At 40.1% G+C, this 15,347-nt stretch overlaps 1 protein-coding gene and 1 pseudogene across 1 annotated transcript; both read right to left on the bottom strand.

Moving 5' to 3' along the window:
* Positions 1-253: 253 nt before the first annotated feature.
* On the bottom strand, positions 254-4,255 carry LOC124999837 (annotated as a pseudogene).
* A 1,458-nt stretch (positions 4,256-5,713) lies between these two features.
* On the bottom strand, positions 5,714-9,560 carry LOC125000424 (E3 ubiquitin-protein ligase TRIM39-like). Its single transcript, XM_047575973.1, has 2 exons — positions 9,476-9,560; positions 5,714-8,146 (listed from the first exon to the last, which is right to left on the bottom strand). The coding sequence occupies exons 1-2, from the start codon at positions 9,558-9,560 to the stop codon at positions 6,501-6,503; spliced, it is 1,731 nt and encodes a 576-aa protein (XP_047431929.1). The 3' UTR covers positions 5,714-6,500.
* Between the last annotated feature and the right edge of the window lie 5,787 nt (positions 9,561-15,347).

Genomic DNA, 15,347 nt, shown 5'->3' with positions numbered 1-15,347 from the left:
GACTTTCCACATCCAAAAGTAAACTGGGTCCACACAAAGATGTCCGTAAGAGGAAGCACTATTTATTTGAAATAACACATTGAATATAATGCTCAGAAGTAGATTTTTAATGCAAAATATTGACTGTAAAAAAAAAATACTAAGAACCATGTGAAACAATGCAGAGGTAGCCTTGAATTTAAGCATTTGAGATCAAAGTCTCTCTCTTCCTGCACTGGCTACACCCTCCAGATATCTGATTGACTGATTGACTCAAACAAGAAAAAAAAAAAAGAAAAAAAAACATCACCATTTTGATTATTTTGGCCCCTGTGATGAGATTTGGTCAACCATAACCAGAGAAATATATAATTTTTACAGCATAGACATACAAAATACAGTTAAACAACAAAAAATGACATTTTAATGTTGATGCTAACACATGTAATATTTAACATTACCAGGAAAAGTTCCTGTAGGACCCTCTTCTGTGCTTAGAGGTTAGAGGTAAACATTCAGGCTGAAATAAAATTTAAAAACTGACATTTTATTGAGGATTATGCTCACTTGTCCAGCTGCATTTGAGCCCATAAGCACAGGGAATGTTGTTAAAATGGTTTCTAAGTTGACCTGAGCGTATACACTTTAGTACCATGTTCATCGTTTAACTAGAGCTTAAACATGTTTGATAGACAGTTGAAATAACAAAAGTGGTAACAGTGTTCAAAAATACTAGGATCTCTGCTAAGAAGTTAGTGTTCTGTCTATTTTTATCCCACACCAAATATAGAGAAACAGAAACCTTGACATATTAGCATTGCACCTTACACTGGTTCCATTGAAAAAAAAATACTTAAGTGAGAATATGCTTTTTAAAATCAAAATACTGTACATAAATCCAAAATTAAATGACTATACTGAAATGTGACAAATGAATGCACAAAATACTGTTTAGGGAGCACTTTCATTAATTTTCTGTAACCGCTTGTCCTCTGGATTGTCATGGGCTACAGCCTATTCCAGCTGTCACTGGGCGACACAGAGAGCCAGACAACCATTCACACACACCTATGGCCAATTTAGAATCACGAATGAACCTAACAAGCATGCCCTTGGATGGTGGGAGAAAGCTGAAGTACCAAGAGAGAAACCACCCAGACATAGGGAGAACATGCAAACTCCACACAGAAAGACCTTCTTGCCTTCTTCTTGAGGCATCAGGGCTAACCACCTGACATGGATATTGTACCATAGCATAATTATCATCATCAAGAGGTGTCGTTAGCTTTTCTCAAGGGGCCATAAATCTTGTCTAATTTTGTAACTTTTTGGCAACAGGAAAGTTTGGCTTAAATTTTACCGAAAGTATGAAGACAAATTAGGCCTGATACATTACACAAATCCTCAAGCAAACAAAACAGCAGTACATTTCATTATCTGATGAGGATGCAGTATTCCTGTATAGATCAGAGATCAATGACCAAGAAGATGAGATGATATTTGACATCTAAGCCTGTTTTGTGTGGCTAAGAGGGAGCACGATCAGGGGGACAGAGCCACTAATACAGCATGGACTGAAGTATGGGTAGAGTTTCTCTGAGAAGTTACAGCCGGTAAAGGAGTAGATGAGAGCTGCTGCATCTACGTCATAAAATGAGACCAGACCCTCCTCATAGTCCACAAACACCCCCACCTTCTGAGGCTGGGACTTCAGGGACAGAAGAACACCAGGACCGGAAAGAGCTTTGTACTCACTTCCATTTCTCAGCCATATTGACCAGAAGCCATACTTAGGGGACAATCTGATTTTTCCCTTCCTGGTCACTGATTCAGTGGCCACTCCTAAATCCCATTCAGTCTTCCCACTGACCTGAACTTCATAGTAAAATCTTCCGGAAAAGAAACTCTGCTTTCCTAAAACACCGTTACAAACGGAAAATCTCTGTGGATTATCTGGGACACTGTTTGGTACATCACTACTACGGACTTGTTTGCCATCCTCAGACAGGATGAGATAGGGACTTGCAGTGTTGGAGTCCAGTGTCACATCTACTGCAAACTGCTGGACCCTCTTCAGCTCCACATCAGCACCCAGCTTCTTCACCTCTTTACTGATGATCTCCTTCAGCTGAGCCACAGCTCTCCTCACTGTCCCCTCATATGATGAGTGAACTCTGACCTCGGTCCAGTCTTTGGTGGGTGGAGCAGTGTTCAGTGATGATGAGTAGCTCTGGAGGAAGTGGAGATGATCTTCATTGTGTGACAGCTGCTCCACCTCAGAGCTTCTCTTAATCAGCTCAGAGATTTCCTCTTCCAGCTCTTTGATGAAGCCTTCAGCCTGTCTCTCTGTTGCTTTCTGCTTCTCTTCAATGGTGTCAGTGAGCTGAGCCAGACCTCTTTCTACAGACTGGACCAGAGCAGTGAACACCTGCACACTGGCTGCTGCCTCTTTTTCTGCATCTTCCTTACTCAGCTTCACTGACAGCTGGATCTGCTCAATCTTCATTCGTCTCGTCTGGATCATTCTCTCAATTTCAGACGCTCTCTTCCCCAGATCAGCTTTCTTTATCCGACACTCTTCAATCAGAGGAAGAAAGACATGAGACTTATGGCCAGTTTCGGTACAGAACTGGCAAACACACACCTGGTCAGTCTTACAGAACATCTCCAGAGGTCTATCATGCTTCTTACACATCCTATCTTCCAGGTTCTCTACAGGATCAATCAGCTTGTGTCTGGTCATGCCAGTGATCTTCTCATGAAGCTCCAGGTGAGTCTCACAGTAGGAGGTCAGACACACCAAACAGGACTTTCACTCAGCTTTCACTTTGGTTTCAGTGCAAACGTCACAGAAAACATCCGAAGTGGTATGCTGTCGCTCTGAGCTGCTGCTGGTTTTCTTCACCGATAAATGTCTGAACTGAGAAGACATCTCAGACAAGACAGTGTTAACGTTCAGCTCATGTCTTGTGCTGGAAACCTTTTTGCACATGGGACACTGATACTGGACGTTCACATTCCAGTGTTGTGTGATGCACTTCTTGCAGAAGTTGTGTCCACATGGTAAGGTGACTGGTTCAGTGAACACTTCCAGACAGATGGGACACAGAAACTGATCTTCAGATACGAGACAGGTTGCAGACATTTCTACAAAAGAAAAGAAAAAAGAAACTTCAACATCCCAAACTACTTCTGATGAATTACTGTTACAACCAATGTGTATATTCAGATTTCCATTAAGGTGTAGAACTCTGTTCAATACTCCTGATATACTGTATAGTATATAAATGTACTGTATACTGTATGTACTGGTTGATGACAAACAAAGTTTTAAAGAGGTCCACTTGGTAGATTTCAAGGTCCAGAAGATCATAATGTCTAACTACTTAGGAGCATATTTAAGTAGCCTATCTCAACCAATTTTACTGATAATAAATCTCAACACTTTCCTCTCCCTTTCTCCATCTCACTCATCTTTCGTCAACTCTCTCCGTCTCACTCATCTGTTTCTCTCCCTTTGCTTTCTTTACATGTATCTTTCTTTTTCTATCGCATTTTCATGTAACACTTTGCCTCTCTCTCCCATCTGTAGTTACCGTACAGCCGCTACAGACTGCAAATGCAAATGCGTGATTGGCTGACTGGCGTCACGTGGGAGAGCCGAACTCGCTTGTAATTGGCCTGTGCGTTTCCTGATCACCTCCTATATATATCGATGATCGCGTCCTACTGAAAGCTGCGCCGGATATAATAAAAGCGCCAGATTTCAAATCACAACTGTTTTAGCCTAAGGTCATTTAGTGCCCTATGATACGTCTTATGATGATCAAACGGAAGTTTGTTTTTAAATATTGAGTCTATCGTTTTTCTTTGCACTACACGAGGGAGGGCGTTAGGCCAAACACAACAGTCCACAGATTAAAATCAGAGAAAATCATAAGAGAACACAAATGCGATTATATATATATATATAATTTATTTTGTTTAAAAACAATAACAACAAAAAAAAAAAACCGAAAATAGGACTTGTAGAGTTTCTTCAAACTTTCAATGAATTTCTTTAGCACTGGACAATAAAATAAAATAAACTTAATTCCGCTGATATGTCAAGTGCCATTTGTTTAGTTTTACAGTTCAAATATCAGACAGTCATTTCCTTTAGACCAATCTAAGACAGTCCTGCAGGTTTAATGTCTTTTAACGGATAAATGATAGAAAAAACAGCTGTACTCACCCATGTGTCTGTGGTGTAAGTCCTTGAGAGAAACTGGTGTTGTGCTGCAGTACAGCTCTTTTCTGAAGTAGTTTCACTTTCCTTTCTCTTGGTTTGTTGAAGGAAAACAAAACTGTTCTCTGAGTGTTGCTCCGCCTCTCCCTGCACTCACATGGGCTCACTCTTCAGTCAGATTAATCTGTTATCATTTAGCATGACTTTTCTTTTCATTTGATTTTTCAGGCTGCCTCAGTGGTGTAGGAAAGCTGTTCACTTTTATCACTTTAACAGACAAAACTAGCAACAAACTAACTGCAACAGGTTCGATTAGAAACACTACCTGAGCACATGTTGCTACAGCTATTGCTGTTATTTACGCATCCGTGTGGTTGTCTGCACTTCTTTCTCTCCTGAACATGCAGGCTACAAGCAATAGGTTAGATCCAGAAACAATAAATTCTGCTTGTGCCAGTGCTTGTCAGCATTTTTCAATAACTCTGGGTTTGTCTTTCTGTCTCTGTTACAAGAGAGCTACAAGTGTGTCTTCTGATTCTCAAACCCGGGCTCTGCCATTACAAGTTAAAAATTGGGTCAGCTCAAAGGCTTTTTGGAGAATATGAGTCCAATATGAGAACCTAAGGGCTTTCAGAATGTGTTCATACAGCCATCATGGGGCTGTAAAGGCCATGAAAGACTTCAGCATTTTCAATTGAAAGTACCTTGATGGTATGCACTTCTACCCAGACATCAAATATCTTGTCTGTTGACTGTAACGAGTGGACATTATTCCAATCACACAAACTTCAGATATGTGCACTTTGTAGTTCAGACTTGACAAATTGAGGCAAAATGCATTTTGGGATAGCCGGATGTAGCAGTACACAAAAACTACCTTCCAATGCGTCCTCGATAAGCATTCTGGCCTAGAACACATCTGGGTGTTTGGAGTGTCTCTTCAGTTTCAGAGCCAACAACCTCTTGACTTTAAGGTTAGGCTTAAAACATTCCTTTTTGATAAGCCTATCGTTAGTGCTGGCTCAGGGGACACTGATCCATCCTTTAATCATGCTGCTGTAGGCCTAGGCTGCTGGCGGACTTCCCGTGATGTATTGGGCACCTATCATCTAATTTTGTCTCTCTTGCTATTCAAGCATTCTTAGGCTACTGCTGTATGGCATGTTATTAGCTGTGTGTCCCTCACTCCATCTCTCATGTAGCATGCATGACGTATAATTCATACTCTGATTTATATTATGTATGCTACGTGTATGCTTAATTCAGATGTAGATATGACAGATCTGTGTTTCATTTTGTTCCTCATTGACAGCATTAAACCCTACTGCGGATCTCTAATAGTACGTCCCTCACTGGTACTGGATAAGTTGAATTACGGACATCTGGGAATCTGAGAATCTTTTACGTTCCTCTTTCAGCTTGTCAAACTCAAATAACATTTCATTACTAGAAACAAAACTGCAGACAGCTGATCTGAAAATTATATTTAAAAAAGAAAAGGCTTAATCATTTTATTCCTGAGATGGAACACTTTATTTCAACATAATTTACGCACACAAACACACTGAAAAATGGAAAACTGCTGTGAGTAAAACCAACCATCCTCAGCCTGCAAAACTAAATAAAATAGAATCGATGGGAGAGAGAACAGATACATTAGTGGTCAAGTCATCAGTTTGGTACATTCAGAGCAAAGAAGAATAAGGTATTGTTAAGATCGCAACAACAAAAGGTCTTCATGTCCACATAGGAAAAGTGTGCTAGATGATCTTATGATCCTCTCCATGAAAAAACAAAACATAAAACAAACAAACAAACAAAAAAACAATAAACATAACACGTGAAAAAAAAACTCTCTTGCAGAAACTTCCCCACAAGATGCAAACCATTTATAAGCTTCAATCACAGATCAGGGGCCCATTGCACAAAAGTAGGATTTAGATTCATAACACCATACCTGCTAATGTCATATATGTATATAGTCTCCATATCTGCCCTGTTACCTCTTTATATTTTATCTTTTTCATTTTATTTTTTATATTCTCTTGTTTGAAGTGTTTTACTTCTTTCTGTTGATCACAAGAGAGCCCTGCACGAGAATTCCAATGCATCTGGACTGTGGTCTGTCACAAATGGCTAATAAAAATCTTGAGTCTTGAATCTTGATATCCAGGATAAATGACTAAGCGCTGGTTTCTACATTTTTATTTATATTATAATGGTAAGTCAAAAAATTACTTAAGCAATTATTCCATTAGGCATAGCTTCAGTCACTTGAAAAACAATGTAGCTCTTACGGAAGGCAAATGCGAACGACAGGAGAGATGATCAGAGGGGCAAAGTTACTGTTGTCACTTGTACCTGGACCAAAGATGGGGTAGAGTTTCTCTGAGAAGTTACAGCCAGTAAAGGAGTAGATGAGAGCTGCTGCATCTACGTCATAAAATGAGACCAGACCCTCCTCATAGTCCACAAACACCCCCACCTTCTGAGGCTGGGACTTTAGAGTCAGAGATACAGTAGGGCCAGCACAAGCTTTGTACTCATTTCCTTTTCTTAAACAAACAACCCAAAGTCCTGTCTGTGGGCTAGTTATGAGTTTTCCCTTTCTGTTTATTGTCTCTCTGGCAACTCCTAGATCCCATTCCGTCTTCCCTTTAACTTGAATTTCATAGTAAAATCTCCCTGAATAGATTACCTGTTTTCCTACAACACAAGAACACGTGGAAAATCTTGTTGGGTTGTCTGGAAGATTCTGCCTGCTATCTTTATAATGAACTTGTTTGCCATCCTCAGACAAGACGAGAGCTGCATGTGCTGTATCAGGATCAAGAGTCACATCTACTGCAAACTGCTGGACCCTCTTCAGCTCCACATCAGCACCCAGCTTCTTCACCTCTTTACTGATGGTCTCCTCCAGCTGAGCCACAGCTCTCCTCACTGTCCCCTCATGCGATGAGTGAACTCTGACCTCGGTCCAATCTTTGGTGGGTGGAGCAGTGTTCAGTGATGATGAGTAGCTCTGGAGGAAGTGGAGATGATCTTCATTGTGTGACAGCTGCTCCACCTCAGAGCTTCTCTTCATCAGCTCAGAGATTTCCTCTTCCAGCTCTTTGATGAAGCCTTCAGCCTGTCTCTCTGTTGCTTTCTGCTTCTCTTTAATGGTGTCAGTGAGCTGAGCCAGACCTCTCTCTACAGACTGGACCAGAGCAGTGAAAACCTGCACACTGGCTGCTGTCTCTCTGTCTGCATCTTCCTTACTCAGCTTCACTGACTCTTTGATCTCCTCAATCTTAAATTGTCTCTCCTGAATCATCTTCTGAATGTCAGCCTCTACTTCTCTCAGCTCGGTCTTCTTCGCTTCATATTCTTCAGTGAAGGGAACAACATGATGGAGCTTGTGATCTGACTCAGTGCAGCTGACACACACACATATGTCATCAGACTTACAGAACATCTCCAGAGGTCTATCATGCTTCTTACACATCCTGTCTTCCAGGTTCTCTACAGGGTCAATCAGCTTGTGTCTGGTCATGCCAGTGATCTTCTCATGAAGCTCCAGGTGAGTCTCACAGTAGGAGGTCAGACACACCAGACAGGACTTGAGAGCTTTCACTTTGGATTCAGTGCAGACGTCACAGAGCACTTCTCCAATATTGGGACATCTTTGGACTACACAGCTGCTGGATTCGTTTTGAGTTGTTTTCCTGAACTGAGCAGCCATTTCAGATATGAATATGTTGACCCGCAGCTCAAGTCTTTTATCAAAGGTATCTTTACACACAGGACACTGACACTGGATGTTAACATCCCAGTGTTGTGTGATGCACTTCTTGCAGAAGTTGTGTCCACATGGTAAGGTGACTGGTTCAGTGAACACTTCCAGACAGATGGGACACAGAAACTGGTCTTCAGATACGAGACAGGTTGCAGACATTTCTAAAAAACAAAAGAAAAAAGAAACTTCAATGTTCCATAATATTTCTGATGAATTACTTACCCAGTACATATACAGTATATATTTATACACTATATACTGTATTTTTAGTCTTTTTGTCTGTTTTATTTTGCCTGTGCACTGTTCTGAAATACAGCTTGTGAGTAGATGTACTTTCCACCAAGTGTACTTTATTCATACTTATATATGCTTAAACTGTATGTATTGTTATTGGAATACCACTGATTATTCAACAATCCAGACAGTCTCAATGAAACCAGAAACCTCAGAGAGTAAGCGCTAAGCTGATATTGGGAAGGAAAAGTCCCAGTTAAAAGGAGGAAACGTTGATATATGGAGAGGGCTCATCTTATCAAGGCTGCAGAAAAAAAGATGGAGGTGGGACAGAAGAAAAAGGAGGAGAGGAAGAGACTTCCGGTGCAAGCACATCAATTCTTATGCGCCTCTAAAGAAAGCATGCAGCATATATACATGATACTAAAAACTTTGGGTATCACACTATGCCAGAGGCAATAGTAGGTTGAGTTGCATAATATATGAATATGTGACATATAATAATAATAATAATGGTAATAATAATAAATATTATTAACAATAATAATAAATATGCCACTCATCATAATAAACCTGCTGTAGCCACATTATGTTTTCAAGAGCCTGCACTTGCATAAAAGAATAGTGTTTACAGTAAAGCTGTACAGGACAGCACAGGCTTTGGTCTGGAACACTTTCAAGAAATTACCCCAAGCTTTATGAAATTTCCCATTAAAATGCTGGAGTCGGTGTCTAATTTTTCATTTTATTTTTTCAAGTTTTAGGCAGGACATGATGTCTTGCAACCACTGTGTGTGAGGGGGCGGAGAACAGTCCAATCAGTTGAGCAGAATGGCTTATCATGCATGTCATGAAATGCAGTTTGGCTTTGGCAAAGGCCAAACTGTGCTTCTTTTCTGTGGTCAATCAAACCTGTCCCTCCATGACCCCAAATAGTGCAGTCAAGGGGATTGGCTCCAGTTTGACACTTAACAGCTGAAATAGTGTGAAAAAGATTTCCCTCTAGTATCGGATCAGGTTAAGACAGGACCTGTACATATGAATAAGTGAAGCTTCAGCAATTTAGAGATATAAAAAAGATATAAAGAGATATAAAAGAGATATAAAAAATATAAACTAAACTAAACTAATGTCTGTGAAGGTTCTCAGTCCTCCAGGTCATTATGTAGAAAAGGATTAAAAAGGGTTTAAACTCTTTTTGTAAAAACTAAACATGCTCTCTATGGACAAATGATATTAAAACCAGCTGTACTCACCTGTGTGTCTTTGGTGTAAGTCTTGGAGAGAAACTGACGTTACTGTTCTGCAGTACCACTCTGAAGTGCTGTCTTTCACTTTCATTTCTCTTGGTTTGTGGAAAGAAAACAAAACTGTTCTCTAAGTGCTGCTCCGCCTCTCCCTGCACTCACATGTGCTCACTTTTCAGTGGAATTAAACTGTCTTTTCTTTTCACTTGGTCCCATTAACCTCTCAGACTGCCTTAGTGGTGTAAGAAAACTGTTCACTTTTATTACTTCAACAGGTAAAACCAGCAGCAAACAAACTGCAACAGGTTCTTCTATGTGGCATTGCAGTAATGTGCCACAGACAGCTCACTGAGACACCTACTGACAAGTCCAATAATACACATCTAGAAAAAAATTAAACAACATACAGGGATACAGTGTGAATCAACATGTTAAGACAAACACAATGGCACTCAAGAGTAATCCAAGATGGTACATGAAATAATTAACTCATACTCAACGTGGAAGACTCATCAGATAATGTCAAAGCATATAGGCTTAGGATCAGTTCTCATTCCCACATTATCTCAACATTTTATTTTTATTTTTTTGCAGGCAATTGAGTTACCAAATAGGTTTGAATAGGTTTGTAGCTGAGGGTGACCCAAGAGAAAAAACAGACCATGAGCTATGCTAGGTAGAGGCATAGTGTCCCTCGTTATAGAGTGATATAGAGACGCTCTGGTGTCATCAGGCTGAGGAAGGGATGACAGAAGAAGAAAAAGTGTCAGCAAGCTGCTGACAGGCTTAAGCCAGGTGAGGATCTGACCCAAGGTGCTGGGCTGTGGGAGGTCCAACGTGCTGGTGGCTAACAAGCTCCACGCTAAACTCATCTTATAGTTATATATCTCAATCCATCTTCTTCAACCACTTACCCTCCCTAAGAGTTGGGGGTTGCTGGATTACTGCTTGCCGTCATCGGGCATTCTGGACAATTTAGAATCATCAGTTGACCTAACAAGGGCAGGTCGGTGGAAACCAGAGTACCCGGAGAAAACCCACACAGACACAGGGAGAACATGCAAACTCCACGCAGAAAGGCCTGAGTCGAACTCGAACCCAGACCTTCTCAGTTGACATCAGTGCTAACAACCGCACCACTGTGCAACCCCATTCACCTTGTTATATATTTGAAACGAAAGTCTATCCATTACAGAAGTTATTGGAGGCTAGAAAAGATAAATCTCACCATCAAAGGGCACAACTGTTCTTCACAGTGAGACTGCCGCAGATTTGGTTGATTCGTTATAGGTTGGCTATAGGTTTGGGCAAACTTACGTCTGCTAGTTTGAAAGAGAAGAAGGCCATCATTTCAAATGGTGATACAGGACTATGGATGGTCCACACACAAATCTCAGGCTAATAGAGAGTTAATATTACAATATGTCAGATCTTACTGTGCTCCGGAGCATGTTCCTCCTGCAGTATGCCTTTTACATTTGGGTAGGTGGTGCTCTTCTTTCTCTCCTCTAGGCTACAATGAACTAAATTTAGGCTGTCTGGTGTCTTCTCCCCTTTTTTGTTGTGTTTCTGGTGTTTTCCATTGTCATGTCTCTTGTCTCTATTTTGCCTGTGAGCAAGTTTTTGGCTGTGGCTATCCAATCATCTTCGACACTGCAATCCTGAAGCCTAACCATCTACCAAATCCTGCAGTATAGGGTATCTACCTTTTTTGCTCACCTACTCCAAGTCTGTTGTGTCTACCTGTGTGGTAACCTATAGGCTACCTCTCTGTGTTCCAGGATCATTACTTATCAACAGAGGTGGAAAGTAACAAATTACATTTACTTGTGTTACTGTAATTGAGTAGTTTTTTTGGGTACTTCTACTCTTTAAAGGATTGTTAGTACTTTTACCTTAGTACGTCTTTTTGATGTATTGTACTTCGTTACGTTTTAATTCGCATCGCATTACTGAGTAAAAAAAAAAAAAAAATGTTGGCCTGAGCAAAACAAAAATACAGCAGTGAATGACTCCAGCAGGCGAATCTGCTCTAATTACAATTAGCAGCGATGGAGACACCAGCAGTGCAGTCCCAGCTGAAAGAGAAATCGCACCAGATTGTGGGGCTGAAGTTGAACTGGAAGGAAATGAAGTGCATCCCTGGCCTTACTTAAGTGACCTATTCGGCTTCAAGTGCAAGAACGGCAACAGCTTTATTATGTAGTGTCATCTGTGTTTGCTCCTCTTCAAAAGGAGGTTTTAATCTCAATGAGTTCTTACCTGGTGAACTAAAGGACATACAGAATATTGCATATTGCATATATTATTTCCAGACCCACTTTGCGCACCAGAAGGGAGCTGCCAATCAGATGAAGAAGAATTTGTAGTCTGTGAGCATTTCTTCAGCTATGTTTTTCACTGCAAAACGAACAAAGATGAGCACTACTAATTTTGAAAACCACTGCTGCTGAAACTTAGAGTAGAACTGTGATGTAGGCTTGACATTTTTGTTTGTTTGTTTGTTTTTATAGCCACTGCCATGCCCTTCATTTGCTATGTTTGAAGTTGATATGACATGTTTTGTCAAACAGTCAAAGGTTTTTCTTTAAATAAAACAAGTTTAATATTTGTATCCTGTTGTCCTTCTTAGACTTCAGAAGAAAGAATCCCAACCCATTCAAAAATGAACTTTTACTCTGAGTACATTTTAAACAAGCTACTTTTTACTTGAGAACATATTTAGACCAGTACTTTTACTTGTACTTAAGTAAATTTTCATCCAAGTAGTGGTACATTTACTTGAGTAGAATATTTCAGTACTCTTTCCACTTCTGCTTATCAACTCAACTGCCAGATTTCTGGCCACTACACCGACTGACAGGCAGCCAATTCAGCCTGCTTCTTACCTGCCTTCACCTTGACCAAAGGACAAACTGCAGGATGTTTTGCCAGATTTTGCAAAGACAGCACAAGCCTGCACTAGTTGGGGACAATTGGCATGGGGAGCACTAACAAAATTCTGCATGAGAGGGGAACAGACCCAACCCGACCTCAGCCAAACATGTTTGAGCCAAATCTGGATATAATTGGGTAGTGCAAACATTACCTGCAAACATGTGTTGCCAACAGCCAATGAAAAACAGAGGCTGAGACTCAGGAAGTAGCAGGAATATCAAAACAACGATGGCCAACATCATGAGCGGCAGAGTGGTGACGAAGTGAACCTGGACCACAGAAATGGAGGAGAGATTAGTGGCAGGAGCACGGGTACCTCTGTAATGTTGCTTACAGTGCATACTCACCCTCGCAACAATTTGTACACAGCAAAAATTGGAGAGTTAAAATTTCAGGGTTAAACATCTGGGAGTTGATTTTAACTCCCAACGTGTAAATTTAACACATTTGGATTTAAATCGTGTCCAGAGTCAGAGTTATTTCACAGAGTTGATCAGATCAGTGTTAGTTTAACTCTGCAAAGACATCATTAAGCCCCGCCTTTTCTCCTGCCATTCACTTCTTCAGTTTGCGCCACTTCTTCAGTCAGTACTATTTTCCTCCTCTCGCATGTCAAACACGGTAAGTGAAATTTAGTTAAAACGTACTAAAACAATTATGAATTTATGTTGTGAACTGCAGTATGTACATTAATACGTCGAAGCCTTGTTTGTTGCCAGGACTGAACAGTAAATTTGTCCACGTGTGGTGAGCTAGCAAGATAACGTTAGCTTAATTAGCTAACGGCTAGTTACTAAAACTGTCTGTAATTATCAATGACAAGTTAACAACAAGCTGCTGTTATCTTTTTTACTGTTTAAAGTCTTGTTTGAGGCTGGAGCGACCACGAAGGGCGCAGCTAAAAGCTAAGCGCGGCTAATGCTAGACGCTAGCTTAATTAGCTAGTTCGGCGGCTAACTCGGCTGCTAACTGTAGACGGGATCATCCCTATGTAGGACATGTTTTTAGCAGCGCTAAAAACTAAGCGCTGTTTATGCTAAAGCGCTATTTCTCCTGTCTTGTCTGTGTGACGGGGACTTATCTTACCCTTATTCCTGTTTATGTTAATTTACTTGTGAATATTTTTTTGCATGTCCAAGTAAAAAGATGCTGGTACAGGTAAAGCACAACAGACAGCAGAAGTATGTGAAGATGGCCGAGGTAGAAGGACTCTTTGACTTTCTTCAATTCCACGAAAATGGTAAGTTATTTTTCTTTAGCTTAAAGACTTTGAAAAACGAGTTTAAAAATACACACATACTGTTTTATAACCTCTTTCTGCCATCCTCACATATCTTGAAAATATTATTCACTTTTAAGGAGCTGAAATTTCCTTTTTTCTCAAAAAATTATGCAAATTGATGTTTATCAATATAGTTAATACATTGAATAGTATTATCTTACAATTTTTTCCAGTTCTTGAGAGATTTTGCCTGCCACCAGATGCACAAGTAATTAACCAGGACGCAACAGGGACAGAAGTCGATGAAGAAATATTCAGCGACCTGGTAGGCAATGTGGTGCTGACAGTTCTCTCAAATGATGGTGAGATATAAATGCAAATTTAATCAGGCACTCTACAGAATAAGATAACTTACTTCTTTTTAAAAAAAAATCCTTTAAAGTTTTCTGATTGGTCCTTGTCTTCGGCTTCTGAGTCGGACTCAAGCTTCAGCTCAAATGCATCGACTGTAAACATGGATGAGGTCCCAAGGAAGAGACGACGATTTGAAGATGCAAATGCAGCGTCTGCTAAACAGGTTCACTTGATTCTCATGAGTTTAACATTTTTGCATTTTTCAGTCTCCAGAAAAGTTGTTAATAACCATGTTTGACATTCTTGGGGTTTTGTTTTTTAATTAGTTGATAGAAGTTGTGCTTAGAGGCAAGTCCGGTGGTGAAGAGGTACTACAGGAGTACCGAAGAACAGAAACATTAACAGATGCTGCAAGACGGCAAATGGTGAACATACTGGTGGCTCACGTGATTGATAACCATGGGTATATATGTTTTATATTCTTTTTGTTTTTGCCAAACAACTGTTTGGCCATTGCATACATTTGGGTTACTAATTTATTATCCCCTCTCAGGCACCTCCCCATTAAAGCAATCAGAGAAGAGTATGCTCTTGGTATCGTGATGCTGTTCCCTTCCCTCAAGGATCCATATTCCAAGAACGGCTATGTAAGTCATTATTATTGTTTTCATGACACATGCATGTTGAGATGCAAAGACGTGTACTTGACATTGAAATTTGAATTCTCAGATTTGTCATGAGCCAAGTATGACGATGCTTTTTTTTTTTTTCAGGAACACTTCTTTGATCCTGCAAGCAACACAGGATGTATTTCTTGGCGTCTGAAAACAGTCCAAAGGCAGATTCGTCGAGGGTCTGCAATGCCACCAAGTAGCTCCATTGACTTTTCTCCAGGAGGCCCAACTTTCCAAAGGATTGTTAATGTTGAAGGACAGTGTGGTGTGGAGTGTAAAGCTGGACTTGTTATATGCTGTACAATGGAAGAAGACATGCCAGTCTTTTGTAAAATAAGTGATGTACTTTTGGTTGATAATCACATTTTTCTTTCTGACAAACAAGCTATTCACAGAGAATTTTGATGGCCATCATCATTCACTCTGAGTATTGTGAAGTGAGAAAAGGTGTGTCATACAAATGTCAAAGCTTAAATGTTATAAACTGTTTGATATTCAAAGCTCATACAATGTTTCAGATGAAACTTTGTACATTATACCTTCATTTGTGATGTTTTGAATGACTGCAAGGGAGGAAAAATAACTGCTAGTTTAAAAAATAATATTGATTGGAATTATTTTAAAATTCATATTAATTTTAATACTGGTTCAGTGTTGATAGCTTAACACTAGGGAGTTAAATGGACACTACCAA

Source organism: Mugil cephalus, chromosome 22, assembly GCF_022458985.1.
Source record: "Mugil cephalus isolate CIBA_MC_2020 chromosome 22, CIBA_Mcephalus_1.1, whole genome shotgun sequence".
NCBI classification, from domain to species: domain Eukaryota; kingdom Metazoa; phylum Chordata; class Actinopteri; order Mugiliformes; family Mugilidae; genus Mugil; species Mugil cephalus.
The sequence above is the reverse complement of the archived record's forward strand: the minus strand, read 5'-3'. Positions and strand labels throughout refer to the sequence as shown.